The sequence below is a fragment of the Cucurbita maxima genome, unplaced genomic scaffold (assembly GCF_002738345.1).
Source record: "Cucurbita maxima cultivar Rimu unplaced genomic scaffold, Cmax_1.0 Cma_Scf00013, whole genome shotgun sequence".
In the NCBI taxonomy this organism is placed as follows: Eukaryota; Viridiplantae; Streptophyta; class Magnoliopsida; order Cucurbitales; family Cucurbitaceae; genus Cucurbita; species Cucurbita maxima.
In genome coordinates, this window is record NW_019272029.1 from 2,768,458 (window position 1) to 2,785,051 (window position 16,594).

General features: G+C 37.2%; 3 protein-coding genes across 8 annotated transcripts; 1 reads left to right on the forward strand and 2 right to left on the reverse strand.

The window, feature by feature from the left end:
• The first annotated feature begins 10 nt into the window (after positions 1 to 10).
• LOC111488358 (pentatricopeptide repeat-containing protein At1g80550, mitochondrial) lies at positions 11 to 2,756 on the forward strand. Of its 3 annotated transcripts, none has more exons than XM_023136060.1 (3): positions 11 to 1,621; positions 2,244 to 2,346; positions 2,414 to 2,756. In XM_023136060.1, exon 1 carries the CDS (start codon positions 18 to 20, stop codon positions 1,452 to 1,454), a length of 1,437 nt encoding a protein of 478 aa, XP_022991828.1. In that variant the 5' UTR covers positions 11 to 17; the 3' UTR covers positions 1,455 to 1,621; positions 2,244 to 2,346; positions 2,414 to 2,756. The 3 variants fall into 3 exon arrangements, with proteins under 3 accessions (XP_022991828.1, XP_022991829.1, XP_022991827.1); XM_023136061.1 differs by having other exon boundaries at positions 2,244 to 2,321; XM_023136059.1 differs by having other exon boundaries at positions 2,244 to 2,756.
• A 2,631-nt stretch (positions 2,757 to 5,387) lies between these two features.
• LOC111488015 (amino acid transporter AVT6E-like) lies at positions 5,388 to 7,455 on the reverse strand. The gene has a single exon (XM_023135578.1). The coding sequence runs from the start codon at positions 7,170 to 7,172 to the stop codon at positions 5,712 to 5,714; it is 1,461 nt and encodes a 486-aa protein (XP_022991346.1). The 5' UTR covers positions 7,173 to 7,455; the 3' UTR covers positions 5,388 to 5,711.
• Positions 7,456 to 9,128: 1,673 nt separating this feature from the next.
• Positions 9,129 to 16,114, reverse strand: LOC111488013 (F-box/LRR-repeat protein 14-like). Of its 4 annotated transcripts, none has more exons than XM_023135574.1 (16): positions 15,932 to 16,114; positions 14,996 to 15,294; positions 14,777 to 14,905; positions 14,454 to 14,661; positions 14,195 to 14,341; positions 13,997 to 14,071; positions 13,578 to 13,649; positions 13,164 to 13,235; positions 12,850 to 12,921; positions 12,653 to 12,724; positions 12,281 to 12,352; positions 11,514 to 11,585; positions 10,489 to 10,632; positions 10,335 to 10,406; positions 9,853 to 9,999; positions 9,129 to 9,698 (listed from the first exon to the last, which is right to left on the reverse strand). In XM_023135574.1, exons 2-16 carry the CDS (start codon positions 15,191 to 15,193, stop codon positions 9,514 to 9,516), a joined length of 1,737 nt encoding a protein of 578 aa, XP_022991342.1. In that variant the 5' UTR covers positions 15,194 to 15,294; positions 15,932 to 16,114; the 3' UTR covers positions 9,129 to 9,513. The 4 variants fall into 4 exon arrangements, with proteins under 4 accessions (XP_022991342.1, XP_022991343.1, XP_022991344.1 ...); XM_023135575.1 differs by lacking the exon at positions 15,932 to 16,114 and adding an exon at positions 15,694 to 15,874; XM_023135576.1 differs by lacking the exon at positions 15,932 to 16,114 and adding an exon at positions 15,682 to 15,874.
• Between the last annotated feature and the right edge of the window lie 480 nt (positions 16,115 to 16,594).

Consider the following 16,594-nt stretch of genomic DNA (forward strand, 5'->3'; position numbering starts at 1 on the left):
ATTACTCCGAATTCGCGATGCTTACTCTCCTGGTTAGAATCAGAAACTCAAAGCCTCTCTGTCCGGAAATGCTTTCTTCCTTCGCTTCCCGCCGTTTCTCTCCGTCTATTTTCTCCTTCTCCGACGTGTTTCTTCCGGCGGCGGCCATATTATTTTCCACCAAAACAACCAATCCCATTTCGGTGTTCGGTTTCAACTTCAACACCCCGGAGGATCGTCCGACACAGACTAATTTCGACCCTCCTACAGTTCGCGAGGCACTCGATTCTTATTGTAATGATTGGAGGCGCTCGTACGAGTTTTTCAACTGGGTTGAATCAGAATGTAAGTTCGATCACACCACCGAGACCTACAATCGCATGCTGGACATTCTCGGTAAGTTCTTCGAATTCGACCTTTCTTGGGAATTGATTCAACGTATGCTACAATCCCCGTTTGCTTCACCGGATCATGCGACGTTTCGAATTATGTTTAAGCGCTATGCATCGGCACATTTAGTTAGTGAAGCGATTGCTGCTTATGAGAGATTGCGGGAGTTTAAATTGAGAGACGAAACTTCGTTTTGTAATCTTATTGATGCACTTTGTGAGTATAGACATGTTGTTGAAGCTCAGGATTTGTGTTTTGGGAAGAACAGGAAGTTGAATTGTGATGCGAGTACGAAGATTCATAACTTAATTCTTCGTGGTTGGCTTAAGATGGGGTGGTGGAGCAAATGTAGAGAGTTTTGGGAAGAGATGGATAAGAAGGGTGTTCGTAAGGATTTGCATTCGTATTCCATTTACATGGACATACAGTGCAAGAGTGGGAAGCCATGGAAGGCTGTTAAATTGTACAAGGAGATGAAAAAGAAGGGAATGAAACTAGATGTAGTGGCGTATAATACAGTGATTCATGCCATTGGGATATCAGAAGGTGTTGATTTTGCCAGCCGGGTGTTTCAGGAGATGAAGGAAATGGGGTGTAAGCCTAACGTTGTAACTTGCAATACTATTATTAAGCTATTTTGTGAGAATGGTAGATTCAAGGATGCCCATAAGATGCTCCATCAAATGCTTAAGAAGGATTGTCCGCCTAATGTTATCACATATCATTGCTTTTTTCGGTCTCTCGAAAAGCCGAAGGAGATTCTTATGTTATTTGACAGGATGATTAAATATGGGGTTCAACCAAAAATGGATACTTATGTGATGCTCATGAGGAAGTTTGGAAGATGGGGGTTTCTAAGACCAGTGTTTGTAGTGTGGAATAAGATGGAGGAACTTGGGTGTAGCCCAGATGAGTCTGCTTACAATTCTTTGATTGATGCTCTTGTGGAGAAGGGCATGATAGATAGGGCTAGGAAATACGATGAAGAGATGGTAGCGAAAGGTCTTTCGCCTAAGCTGAGAGCGGAATTGGGGACGGAGATGGTGAATGGTGGCTATCATGCCAATGTGAACTGCAACAAGTAGGCAGTATATGCACTGCTTGGTGCTTGTAGACATATTTGATCTTGGGACATACTATTACCCAGATTCAGATGTTGCAAAAAAAAAAAAGTTAAGGCGAACTTGTTGAACTTCGATCTGGACGAATCTGTTATACAGAAATTTGAGCGGAGAGGCGAATAGAGCAAATGGTAAGAGGTTGTTAAGCATCTTGTAAACATGATTAACATTATATTACTAATTAAGCTCAAGCTCTACTTTTGTAATAGTCAAAGCACACCGCTTGCAAATATTGTCCTATTAGAGCTTTCCTCTCCGGACTTCTCTTCAAAGTTTTAAAATGCGTCTGTTAAGGAGAGGTTTCCACACCCTTATATAGAATATGTCTGATGTGGGATCTCACAATCCACCCCCGGTCACACCTTTATATAAAATATGTCTGATGTGGGATCTCACAATCCACCCCCCGTCAGGTCCTAGCGTCCTCACTAGCATTTGTTCCCTTCTCCAATCGATGTGGGACCCTCTAATTCACCCCTCTTCAAGGCCTAGCATCCTTGTTGGCACACCGCCTCGTGTCCACCCCCTTTGGGGCTCAGCCTTCTCATTGGCATATCACTCGGTGTCTGGCTCTTATACCATTTCTAAGAGTCTAAGCCAACTGCGAGTAGAAATTGTTCTCTTTGGGTTTTTTCTTCTGGGCTTCCCTTCAATGTTTTAAAATGTGTATGCTAGGGAGAGGTTTTCACCCCTATATAGAATATGTCCGGATGAATTTGTCCATTTTTCATTCATTTTCGATATCTTTGGCAGGCTATCATGATGTCGGAATGAGTTTCCACTCCAGTTCTTGAAGCAGTCTGCAGATGATCTCTAAGATTCTTCATGAAGGTATCAAATTATGAAAAATACTAAGGTGTATCTTGGGAACCCACCGTCTTTTTGCAACCACAATTTGTCATATGACGAACTCTTTTTATTAGCTTCTTTTTTCCTGATGATGGTTGGTGTGGGCTGCCAAAAGACGAGTGTAACGCGGTATGCACCCGAGTATTACTCTCAAGTTATTGAATCATCAACCGATGCCCCAAGATGACGGACGTCACCAAGATGAGGGGCAGTAAGTAAACTATTAATATGTTACTTTTGTTCTTCATATTCTCCTTAGAATTCATTACTTTTGCTACATCAGGAAACAGACCCATGTTTCTATTAAAGTTATGATACAAGAACTTTTTGTATGTAGTTATTTTAAGAGACATAACTGCTTGAGAATTGGATACCTTTATTTGTTTGGAGAAATATGTTAGGAACTTCAATTTTCAACTCTGGAATTTGTAACAGCTCACGCCCACCGCTAATCGATATTATCTATCTTGATCTGTTACGTATCACCGTCAGCCTCACGATTTTAAAACGCATTTGTTAGACAGATTTTTACATAAGAATGTTTTGTTCTCCTCTCTAACTGATGTGGGATCTCACAATTTACCTCCCCTTAAGGGCGAACGCGTACACCAATGTCTAATTTTGACATAATAGTTATACCAAGAAATAATTTCCATCCATCTTTTACTCTTTTTCTTTTTAAAGAAATAATTTCTTTTTTTATTTTTGTAAGAAAATATTTTAAAATTTTCTTTTAAATGATTTTTTAGCTCCGTTCCAAGTACGTAAAAAGACCAAACAGCCCCTGCAGGTTACGGCTACAGTCGCAAGAAGTGAGGACAAGTTAGGGAAAAAAGTGGAATTAAATTACAAATTTACCCCTCCTACGAAGCTTAATTCCGAGGGGAAAAGAGTTGTATAAATAAAAACGCCGAAAATTAATTCAGTCATTCTCACATGCAGTTACAACTTCCCGTCTCCAATGGCGAACAAAACCGCTTCCTCTTCCCGCCTCTGTCTCTGTGCTCCGACCTCCCATCCCGGCTCTTTCCGCTGCAGCCTCCACCGTCGTCCCCGGAAGGCATCCGACAAAACGACGCTGTAGCGTGGAAGCCAATCGAAGGCCGCCACTTCCACTTCCACGGCGACTGATCTCCTTAAAATGTTTCTGATGCAGGCCACCAAGCCTTCGAGTCATGATCTTCAGAGGAGGATGGATTTCCAGCCTAAACCCTCCCGATTCTGCAATGTCGCTTCTGATCATCGCTCGGCAGTTTCTTCATCGTGAATCGCCTACGTATTAGTATGATTTGAAATTCTCTGTCGTGGATCGTCTCTAGAGATGAAGATCAGAGAGCGTAATTAGTATTTTGTTGCCGAGTTTGATTGAACTGAAATTGTCTTGGTATATAATTGGCGCACGGATTTTGTAAATTGCGACGTATTGTTATTGATCAGTATTGAAGAGAAGTTTGTAGTACATAATCTCGTTATTAATGTCGAGTTCTGAGTTTGCCAAAATTTTGATATTATTGAAACCTAGAAAGTGGAGTCTCATATCTCATTTAAATTACTATTTTATATAAACCGTCTTCTTTTGAAATTATCATTTTAGATTCCCAAATTTTGCGGTTGTATATTGGTTTAGTGAATCCATTTAGGTTATTAATCTGAGTGTTTATCACTATTGGAAAATTTTATTCAACTGCTTGAATCTTATCTTTTTAGAAGAAATCTTAAAACTTTTAATATCTTGGTGATGGTGAATGTGTATATTATGATATACTCTACCACCAAGATGTCTATATGTTGTCAATTTATATGAATTTATTTCAATCATTTGATGTCACCGAATGTGCTTAGCCAACTCGAGTTAATTCAATAAATCGAATGTACCACCAACACCCGGAATGTTAATCATGTTATAAGAACTTTAAAGGTTTTAAGTTACAATTTAGTTAGTTGCTATTATGGTATTGATGAACTTGAAAACTACTCTGGATGATGTCGAAAGAACATCTAGTAGTTAAGCTTGTTCACTGAAGTGCCTTATTATTACGTACGTACGGAACAAAGAACCTTTTGACTCGACACGAGGTAATGCAATTTTAGTTATATATTAGTTATATATTCTACTCTTTAAGCCGAGAGTTTGTTCCTTTACATTTTTGTGTTTAGATTTACATGTTAGAATCTTGAGTTTAGAAATAAATTTCTTTTACTATTTATATTAAACAGGTAACTTTGAATCATACTTTTTCTTAGGTTGATTTTTTATTGTTTTCTTTTTTTAATTTTGGGATATTTTAAGATCTAAATATTTTTGTTATTTTGCAAAGTTTAGATAAAAATTCGAGACGGCACACGCCAAACAAGATGCCGATCCAAATCATGAAGAATCTTCATGAAATTTGTCTCTCAAGTCGTACAACGAAAGATAATCATAAGAGAGGTTGTTGATGGTTTATGTAATTGCGGGCTTCAATCTAACTAGGCGTTGGTGACACATTTGTCGACAGACGAATGAAAATGGATGGTTCCTGTGGAACATCCATTCCATCAAGAAAACTCATAATCACACTATTATGATGTAACAGCTTAAGTCCACTGCTAACAGATATTGTTCGTTTTAGCTTATTACGTATCGCCATCAACTTCACGATATTGTTCGTTTTGGCTCGTTACGCATCGCTATCAACTTCACAATTTTAAAACGTGTCTGTTAAGGAGAGGTTTTCACACCTTTATAACAAAAATGTAAAAAAAAAAATGATTTGTTTTCCTCTCTAACCAACGTGGGATCTCACAATCCACCCCCTTCGAGGCCCAGCGTCCTCACTGGTACATTGCTCGATGTATGGCTTTGATACCATTTGTAACAGCCCAAACCCACCACTAGTAGATATTGTATGCTTTGGCCTATTACGTATCACCATCAACCTCACGATTTTAATTTCTGCTTGAAAGAGGTTTCCACACCCTTATAAAAAATGTTTTGTTTCTCTCTAACCACCTTTATAAAAAAATAGTTTGTTTCCCTCTCTAACCGAGGGGATCTCAAGTTATATCTATACGGAATAATAAAAGTAAATTTACCTCCTTCTAAGTGCTGAGTCTTTCGCTTCTGCAAATTTGCAGCAGCTTGATACAGTTCCAAAACAATATCAACTTGTTAAGTACAGAGGGTATTTTGTTCAAGAGGTTTTGAGCAGTGCAGCTCGAGTAAGATGAAATATTCAAACGCTAGCATACACAACTCTTTCGATAGCGGTCGCCTAATTCACGAGCAATGCCATTTGCGTATGAGTTCTCAAATCGACGACAAATAAATCAGCTAACATGAATCGACGAGTCTTATGTAAGAATATACTTTCGAAATACTTGAAAGAATGGTTACTGGGACGGATTGCTTAAGCTGTAGATATTTCCAATCAATCCAACAATACCAACAATGACAGCAAGACCTAACATCAACCATGATAGGAACTTTTCTGTAGCGTTCAAGCTCCCCGGCCCGCTCGTCTTGCTTAGCTTTAATGCAACAACCGATGGCAATATGAACCCCAGCGACACCGCTGATGTTGCCCCTGTAAACTTAAAGGCCATCCAAATGTTGGGAATCATGGTTGAACCCAAATAGATCAGTGCCAACAACACAACTGTCAAGGCCAGAGATCTCTTCTTGCTCTCCGAAAGAGGTGCAGATCCCTCGAATATCAAGGCGTCGACAGTTTGTCGTAAGGAGAAATGGATAACTGGAAACACAAGAACTAAATGAAGAATATAACCAATTCGAACAATGTAATTCAACGCAAAGCTGAATCGAATTCCTAGGTTCTTGTCAAAGTTCGTCAGCACATCGGACTCGGTATCGTTTCCAAAAAGTAGATAACCAGAAATAGCAGTCAAAGCATAAACTAAAATGCATATCACAGTTGTCATCCTCCCCACTGTATTCATCTTCTGGGGAGACCTCGTTTCGAGCTCGTTATAGATAGACGGGACATTGAAATGACAGACATAAGCATTGGTCATTATCGGAACCACAACAAGAAGGTCTAAAATCGCCTTCTTCGATCCGAAATCAGGACTCATTCTCGGAGGCTCAATCGTTCCTTGTGCAAGCTTAATCAATGCTATGGCACAAGCAACTACAACAAAGACAACTGCAAGAGCTACTGAAGCAGCAGACGTCAAACTCAAGGAATCAATCTTGTTGAGAGCACAGAGAGGTGCTAGAAAAACCACCAGCACAACCAAAATCAAAAGCTTTCTATGATCCCAAAATCCATGCCCCAACCACTGATCAAAAACCCCAGAATGATGAACAGAACCAGACATAACATCGCCAATAATAATCAAATAAACAATCAAAACACCAGCATTGTTCACAATTATACAGATTTCAGTCAGAATCTTCATGGATTTCCCATATGCACAATGAACAACCTCCCCATATGAAGAAGCTTTAGAAATAACCAAAAATCTCACTAACAATTCAACGCTAAACTCAGATAAAATACCGATCAAAACTATCAGAACAAACCCCAAAACCACTCCAAGAACTTTCATGGTGGCCGGTAGAGCCATAATCCCAGCGCCAATAATCGACGTTGTGAGATTAAAAACAGCTCCAGAAACCCCCGACCCCCCTCGAGATTCCCCAGTGATAAGCGGATGGCTATCGACATCAAAATCCAAATCATCGAAGAGATCATCCCTACCATCCGCATTTCCATTCAATCTTTTGGATCCTATTAAACCTTCCTCATCGGAATGTTTAGGGGCAGCCGATCTGAGGTTTTGGATATCAATCTGGGATTGCAATTCAACATATCTAGTTTTACTATCCATTTCGATGCATAAACGTCAACAGTTTATGCAACAATCAGATCGAGGTTCAAAACAACATTGAGACTGGCGAAATCCAGGAAGAAAACAATTGAGGAGAAAAGAAAAACTTACTTCAACAAGAACGGAACTGAAACCTCTTCTTTCTCCGAGGAAACAAACAAATCAAATGAAGAACCCTAAATCTGAATAACAACCAAACAGGGAATTTGAAGATCGGAAAGCTCCGTTAATGGTAGACTTTTCAACGGGATTTGATTCCCTCTTCAAAGCTCCAAATAAAAAAACCTTAAATACAGAGTTTGAATCAGATGGAAATCTGGATCCAGTTATTGTAATACGATCAGTCAATCTTTTGACTTCATCTGATGAATGACGTGGCAACATCTTACTGGGTTTTAATCCTTTTTCAGATATGGTTCTTTCTAGAAATGGCCGCACCAAATCCAACCTCGCAGCTTGAGTTAGTATTTTAAATTCCATTTTAATTGTTTAAATATGAGATAACATTAGAGATATTCATTTAATCATTCAAATTGGGGATTTGTGGAAACCAATCAGAAATATTAATTAAACTAAGCTGAAATAAGATTACATTTCTCGTATATAAAATTATCGTGTAATATTTAATTTTAATTTTTTTATACGTTTTACATTTTTAATAAAAATTTTATTATAACTTTTTCATTGAAAATGAATATACGCTCCAATATTTATAAAAATAAATACAGAATTCCACGAAATAATAAATAAAATAAGAGACAATGAAACATCACGAATTAATAGAGGTTGAATTATTCCACGACACTTTTTGAACTTTTTATTATTATTATCATTATTATTATTTGAAAATTTTTAAAATTTATTTTAATTTGTTGAAATTCTAAATTGAGTTGAGAAAAATATTGTATTGTTAATTTATGAGGATTATAATAATAAATTATCCAAAATGATAAAAAAAAAAAAAAAAGTCGTAATAGGATGGCTAAAATCAACTTAAGAGGCTGCTTGAAAATGATAGAACACTTACCATACTTTATATTAATCAATTATGTAACAAACATTATAATATGAATCTCGATAATCAATTTTATAGAATATACATCTAGAGGAATGTTTATAAATTCATATTATTCATATAATTTATGAAACAAAATTGTTGTGCAACTCTAACTCAAGCCCACTGTTAGTAAATATTATCCGATTTGGCCTATTATGTATCATCGCGTCATAGTTTTAAAACGCTTCTTTTAGGGAAGGTAAACCTTTATTATAAGGAATGCTTTTCAAACGATGTTGGATCTCACAATCCTTCACACCCTTATTATATAAGAAATGTTTCGTTCCACTCTTCAAGCGATGTTGGATGAATCTCACAATCCACCCTCTTAACGTGACTGTTATTAGGGAGAGATTTTCACACCCTGGGAGTCATAGAGAGATTTTCACACCCTTGGGAGTCATGGGAAAGATTTTCACCATCCACTCTCTTAACCTGTCTGTTATTAGGGAGAGAGTTCTCGCTGACACACCATCTTGTGATACCATCTGTCCACACCCTTGTATCCTTTTGTTTCTCCGTCCAACCGATGTAGAGTCTCACAATCCACCCCTTAGGAGTCAAGGTTCTCACCGACACACCGCCTTGTGATACCATCTATCTGCTTTGACCCGTTACATATCGTTGTCAACATCACAGTTAACATTACAGTTTTAAAACACATCTAATAGAAAAAAAGTTTTCATACCCCTATTATAAGGAATGTTTCGTTTCCCTCTCAAACTAACGTGGGATTTCACACTTTATGAAGTCATTCCCAGTCCCACAATGTTATCACGAACCGATCCATGAAACAATTTTATCATTCCTCCGCACGCTTCATGATGTCATCCCTAGTCAGTGGAAACATTAGCACAAGAAAACAAAGATCTCAAGAGCTAATAATAAGACAGCAAGACTGACAAGATCACTTCTGTACGGATGGAAGAGCATCCATTTCCAGTTTTGTATATTAACAGAACAGATAACCAAATAACTTAAAAACTGCATTATTCACATTCTCCAGTGCCTTAACAACAGAGAAGATATTTACAAAATGAGCATCCTTTCTTTGTACCACTTTTTCTGCCATGGCTTTTGCAAGCTTCTGCAATTCTTATCCAATTTTTGCAATGAACTGAAGTAGATTGAAACTAAAGCTTTTAAGACTCCACCAAAAACACTTGGTCCCTAAAAGCTCATGGCATGAAACAAATCCAAAACTATGCACAGTTTAGTTGGATATCATTATTCACAGGTCTGCCTTTATGGCAGTTGGATCACAGCACATCCTCTTCTTCACAGCTACTCAGGGCGGAAGCTTGCTAGATTCGGGAGGTCGGTAGATTGAAGCTTTTTGATGTCACTTGCCGAAACCCGACAGGCCTCCAGTGTCAACTGCTTTAAATTCTTCAGAGTTTTCAGATGTCGCAGTCCTGCAGAGGTGATTCTCGAATTCGAAATATTTAAAGAGACCAACCCTGTTAAACCTGTGCATAGACATTGGAGTAGAGACTTTAGGACATACATAGACATTTAAGCAGCAACATATAGAATTTAACAGAAGAAGGCGCATAAACACGGAGTGAGTTACCAAGCGACACAAAGAAAATGTAGGACTGTTTATGAATTTAGATTGAGTACCTGAAACTAACTCCAAGGTTTTATCAGTCAGATTGCAATTCTGGGATAGATTGAGCACCATCAAGGAAGACAGGTCTTTAATGTTCTTAACACCAGCATCAGTCAATCCACCACCACATATTTCCAGGGACTGTAGATTCTTGAAGTCTGGTCAAACGAAACACGGGAGTGAGAAGTGGAGAACTCGTATATAAAAAACATCCCATAACAAGTATAGACCGGCTTGAAATGACCTCTTAAGTGTTCAAAAACATAGTCATTCCAAACAACTCCTAAATCTCGTCAAAGATATAGCTTGTTAGTCGAAGGGGATATATAAATGGCTTTTGGTTCCGCTACGTGTTAGTTCATTTGCAAACTTCTAATAAGTAGTCCATTAACCAGAACTTTTGAACTTTTCAGGGTTATTTTGAGTCCATGTTGTAAAATACGTTCTTCATTAACTAAACAGTGTGTAAATATTACTATGAATATGCACATACTTCGCAAATAGTTTGTTCCAGAGTCTGTAATACGAGCTCCGAAAAGATCCAGATGAGTCAATCCTACTAAACCTGCAAAAGAGGAATATAAAAAAGACCAATCATACAAGATGAACTCCGAACGACCTCGAGCATTTCTCTAAAGCATATTTACCAGTTAGGGAAGCGAGTCCAATGTCCGTAATTTGGCGAGTATCCAAATTAAGTGATTTAAGTGATGAGAGTCCAGAAAGCCGTTTTAAGCCAACGTCAGTAACTAAGGTGAACGAAAGATTTAATTTCTCCAGATTAAGCAAACCTACAACATAACATAACATAACAGAATGAAGGATGTGAAATAACCAAACTTACAAGATTTAGATGATACTAAAAAGCCAAAACAAACGAAAAACAGATCAAAACTTGCATACTTTAATGCAGAATACATCATATTCATGGACCTTTAATCAATCAATTTAATTTATTCGTCCACAGGTTCAATGAATTAAGATCAACATCGGACAGTACCAAAAGAATTCTGCCCTGTAATTCTTGCTTGAATCTTAAGAACTTGAACACACCCAAACTATCAGCAAGCAACTCGTATATAGAATAAAAATAATCTTATGAGGTACCACAAAAGATCTGCCAGGTTCATTCAAATTTAAGTGGTCACACATTAAATACAAATAAATATGTAACAGCTCAGAGCCACTGCTAGCAAATATTGTCCTTTTTAGGCTAGCAATTATTGTCTTTTTTAGACTTTTCCTTCAAGGTTTTAAAACACGTCTACTAGGGAGACGTTTCCACGCTCTTATAAGAAATGTTTCGTTCCCCTCTCTAACCAATGTGAGATCTCACAATCCACCCTTCTTTGGGGCCAGCGTCCTTACTGGCACACTGCTCGGTGTCGAGCTTTGACACCATTTGTAACAACCCAAAGCCAAAACTAGCAGATAATGTCCTTTTTGGGCTTTCCCTTCTGGGCTTCCCCTCAAGGTTTTAAAACGCGTCTACTAGGAAGAGGTTTTCACACCCTTATAAGAAATGTTTTGTTCCCCTTTTCCAACCAATGTGGGATCTCACAAAATATCCATGGATCGGATAAACCCTTATTGCTAGGCAAATATTTCCTGAAAAAATAAAATAAACTAACTACAAAAACAATATATTGTCAAGGTAGTGCTAATGTCTGACCAGACAAATGGCGAAGACCATTGCTTCCAACATCAGTGTCAGATAACTCCAAACATTTCAAACGGTGGAGAGCTGAAACAAAGTAAGTTGGTAGAAATTATAAGCAATTCAATTGAATAAAACAGTACAGCAACCAAAAGAAGTCATAGATCGCACTAGGGATAGAACTACAGGCAGTTCAACGTGTAGTTCGAGGTACCAGGCTACATAAAGTTTAAGCACACTGTCAAATTAGGTACAACGCTTACATTAATTTGATAAACCATCTGAAACCTCTCTACTATACTAAACTACAATTCGAGCAATGATACTTTTTGGCCTAAAAAAAGGAACCATAAGCATGAAACTCTAAGCACTTCATCTTTGTAACACATAAGAAGAAAATTCAAGAGCAAACAGTTTATAAATGATCGTTTACGAAGCCCACCAAGAGGCCTGCACCTAAGTTAGTGAATCTTTTATATGAATGAATAATGCATGAATATTTTTTGAACAGAGACTGCTATGAGTGACAGTTCTTATGGCTATGGCAACTCTCTTGCTTCTACTATAGTTCCTGATATAATGCATTGGTAAGAAAACTGCAGATATTGGACTTGGTAGTGATAATTTCATCAATGACCCAGCAAACTGAAGGTCAGGAGTTTGCTTCTACAGGGATCTTAAGGAACAGCAAACTTCAGTTGATGAACAGGGTTAAACAAGAACAAAGCACAAACGAAAATGATACAAAATCAAAAAGAGATGTTAGAAGTTTAAATGTAAACCTTTCAAGTTAACCAGGCCATCATCCTCAATCCTGCATGAATCCAAGTTCAAGCTCTCCAAATTTGTTAGACCTGCTTTGTAGAAAATTTCATAAGTATGTATGTATGTATGTATGTATGTATGTATGTATGTATGTATGTATGTATGTATATATATGTATATATTATGCAATATAATGGATAAATACTTCATAAGCTTTATGGACTTGACATCATAACGTCGTAAATTTATTGAGCAGAAACGAAAAATTCAATTTCAAACGCTGTCTATTGAATATCAGTGGCAGTGAGCTGATGGGCAGACAGCTACCCTTGCAGCCGTATTAAAATGGATTTTTTTTTTTAAAAAATCAGATGGTAAGGTAAACCCACCTTTCAAGTGACCCAAACAATCATCTGTTATGTCATTGAACCCCAAGTTCAATATTTTCAAAGCCCCGAGCCCTGAAAGAAAGTAGCTGATAATAAGTACGACAGCACGAGCGTGAGAGAAGGAGAGAGGCATGGGAATAATACCAAAAAGAACAAAGGCAAGCAATTTCATGAAATGGTTTCTTGTAGAAACTTACTAGAAAATCCCTCACTTCCATCATCAGTTATATGACATCTGCTAAGGTTCAAATATTGAAGGTCACCAAGAGCTGATCAAAAGGACACCCAAAAGGATAAGTATGGTATGATGAATGAATATGCATATATACTTTAGTTTTTCTTCCAATTTTGAAAATAAATTTACAAATGAAGAATACAGTGTCTATCATTGACGTGTATTTTACCGAACAGTGTTTCGTGAAGAACTTGAAAAATAGACTAATTCACACAAATTTTAGATGTTAAATTACTGGAACCCTGAAAAGGATAAACAGGTGTTGAGAATAATAACCCGAGAGAGTGTTCAAACAAGCAGCTGTAACTGGACAACCCTCTAAGTTCAATAGCGAAAGTTTGTGCAGTCCTGTAAAGCAAAAAAAATGTAACCCACAGAATCATTTATGGTACAAAAATCAGGAGACTTGGCAAAACAAAGATAATGGATAACCTGCTATATAAAACGTTGGGGATCAGATCAATGAATAATTGCCATTAGGAAATAGTTAATACGCAATGATATAAATCAAAAGGAATAGCACACGCAAAATGAATATGTCAATACTAAAAAGCATCCAGCTAAAGTGAGCCTCCAGCTCTGTTAGCTTCCCTTCCAGCCCTCAAAAATAGAGCTTCAAACTCGGTGAATATAAAACCACCCCTATATTTGGCATTAGAATACAAATGAATGGGCAACGGCAACACCTACCTTTCAAGTAGGCAATACCAGCATCTGTGACCTTACTGCATGAAATTTGCAATCCTTTCAAGCTTGTTAGCCCTGTAGAGTGAACGAAATAATTGTTTACAAAACAAAAATGCGCATTTTAATCATAAAGAAAACACCACATTCAACCGAAGTTACTTTAAAGGTCTATATAAACTGAAAAAGAATTGACATCTACAAGAAATCTGAGTTGAACAAAAAATAACATCAATATCAATGTATATTAAAAGAAGAAAACCTATGTTTACGAGCAGAGAAGGGGATTCATAATGAAAGAAGTCTATGGAAATCGCTCGATAGTGTTTCTCTTGTATGAGCAAGAAATAGAACCTTGCACCCACATCTTGACTGCACATAACAGACACTAACTAAACTAGTAAATCCTGAGAGACAATCATTACCGGAGAGAGGCTTCATATCAGAATCTGTGATGCAATTACACCATTTGATATTGAGAGACTCCAACTTTGTTAATCCTGAGAAGGTGTAAACATGGAAATTGAAAGGTGTTAATCCTGAGAAGTCACTCAATTATAAGGTAAACTTTTGTCGGGGTAATATTCTGTCGAGAAAAGAATATTTCAAGAAGAAGAAATTACCTTGGAGATGAATAAGTCCCCCATGTATTCCAGGACATTTCTCTAAATCCAGTCTGATCAAGTTTACAAGATGAGCAAAGACGCTCATCCCTTGAGCAGTAATTTCATTGTTTTTCCTAAAACTCAAACTTGTCAACCTTGAGAACCCTGAAAGATTTGCTCATCATGGTTATACTAAAGCCCAACAGAGCCCCTCAGAGAGATCATCTTCTCAGTTGCACGAAAACGAGAATCATATTGAAAATAATTGGATATATACCTCCAATATGTGCCAGTCCACGGTCCGATATATGTTCACAGAAGTTTAAATTTAAAGTTTGGATATTCGAGCAATTCCTGAGGTGCATCAATCCACCATCGGTTACATCCGAGCCAGAAAGATCCACAGAAAGTACAGAAGATCCTTGTGAGGAGATGACATCGATCCAATCATCGTTCACCCCTGGACATTCTCCAAGGTGAAAATCCTGAAAGTATACAAAAACATCACAGGAGTTATATCAATTCAATTGGTTCAGAAGATACGTAGAAAATACTAACTAGGATTGATGCCAACTGATGAAACAGTTGACTCCCAGTTACCTGGAGAGCACAATCTCGAAAAGCTTGGATCGAAATATCGGTTATACGCTGAGAATACACCAATTCATTGAGGATTAGCTGAGTAATATCCCTTGGGAGCATACCAAAGCTATCAAATTGATCTATATCCTATAATCACAAAGAACACAAAGAAATTAGCGACCACATGAACACCAGCAGACACCAACGTCACACATGGAGGTAGCAAAAGTTCAGTACATTGCAAACTCGACGGACGCTTAAGTCCAGAAGAGAAGGGCATTTCCCTCTTCGAGGATCCATGTCGATAAAAGGCCGAGAAAATGATGTTGTCAACCATTTGGAACTTCCACTCTTGCAATATTTTCCAGATACTCCTCTAGCCAACCTATCTTCATTAGCTAGCTGATCTCTCTTCCTAGAACAAGCGCCCCCCATTGAGAAGATGTCCCGTAATCAATTTATATCATAAAAACTTCAGCAGAACACCATTTTAACCCATTCAATAACCAAGAAAGAACACATGCACGTTACTTCACCTGCCAAAAATAGAGCATAGCAGGATTAAGTTCATTAATCTCAATAATACATCTCTAGCCAAAAACATGATCATAAAGCAAGCACAATCCATGAATTATAGTAAATATTAACCCCCAGAAAACATGATTATACTCATCTGACGTTTCTAAACATGATTTCTGGTTTACAAGCAAAAGTAACAGGAGTTTCAAAATAACAAAACCAATTTCTTGAAATCCCCATTACAAGCTGAAAATATCTCGTCATTAATGAAACAAAATACTGAAATTTCACATCGTAAATTCACTCAAGAACAAAAGTGAAGAATGGAATACTCAAAAACTTAAAAGACAAAATCAAAAGACCATTCAAACGATTAAAAGATTGAATTAAAAACACGAGAAAACCTCTGATCGCACCACTTAAATTGCAAACGCCATCGTTTTTAGAGAGAACTTTCATGTAAAAAAACGATCATACGACTAAACAGCATCATCAAGCCTCTAAAATTCACTTTACCCTTTCACTAACAATCAAAAACCCTCCACTCCACAAAGGAAAGATTAAAAAATTTCTAAAGGAAAACAACATGATCATCAGAAAAGGAAAACGAAACACAATCATCTATATAAAAAAGAACAAGACCAACGATCATACCTCATCATGATCAGATTGAATACATTAACTGAAAAGGAAAAAGGAAAAAAAAAAAAAAAACGATTCCCAGAAGAAGAACAAGAAGGCTGAGAAGGAACGAAACAAAGAAGTAATTTTTCTTTATATATATATATATCAAAAGCAGTCTCTCGCGCAAATGGTTTTTCTCCTTTTTCTTCTTTGGGAGTGGGTAGCTGCAATAGAAGAAGAGTGAACGAGGGGGCCGGAAAAAGAGAAAGGTGCGAGGTGTCCCGTACCCGAACCAAACTCCGAAGCAACTGATCTCTGACACGTGTGCTTCGGTTGATTAGATAAGGAAGCCGGTTAAGGTCCCACTTTTTTATTTATTTTATTTCGTCTACGTTTTAAAATCTCTATCTTCATAAAATGATTGATTTGATATTTTCTTTTAATTTATTTTCATAATTTTATAATTTTAAAAAATAGAACATAAGAAACAAAATAATTATCAAATTAGATTTAATTTTAAATTTATTTTTGGGATTTGGATTTGTTGGATTCGAGTTTATCCATTAGTGTGAGGGCCCACTGACGTGGCTTCTGGAGATTGGACACGCAATGTTTTTTTTTATTATTATTATTATTTGATTGATTTACTGATTTAATTAATGAGAAAACTATAGATAGTGGAAGATTTTTTCA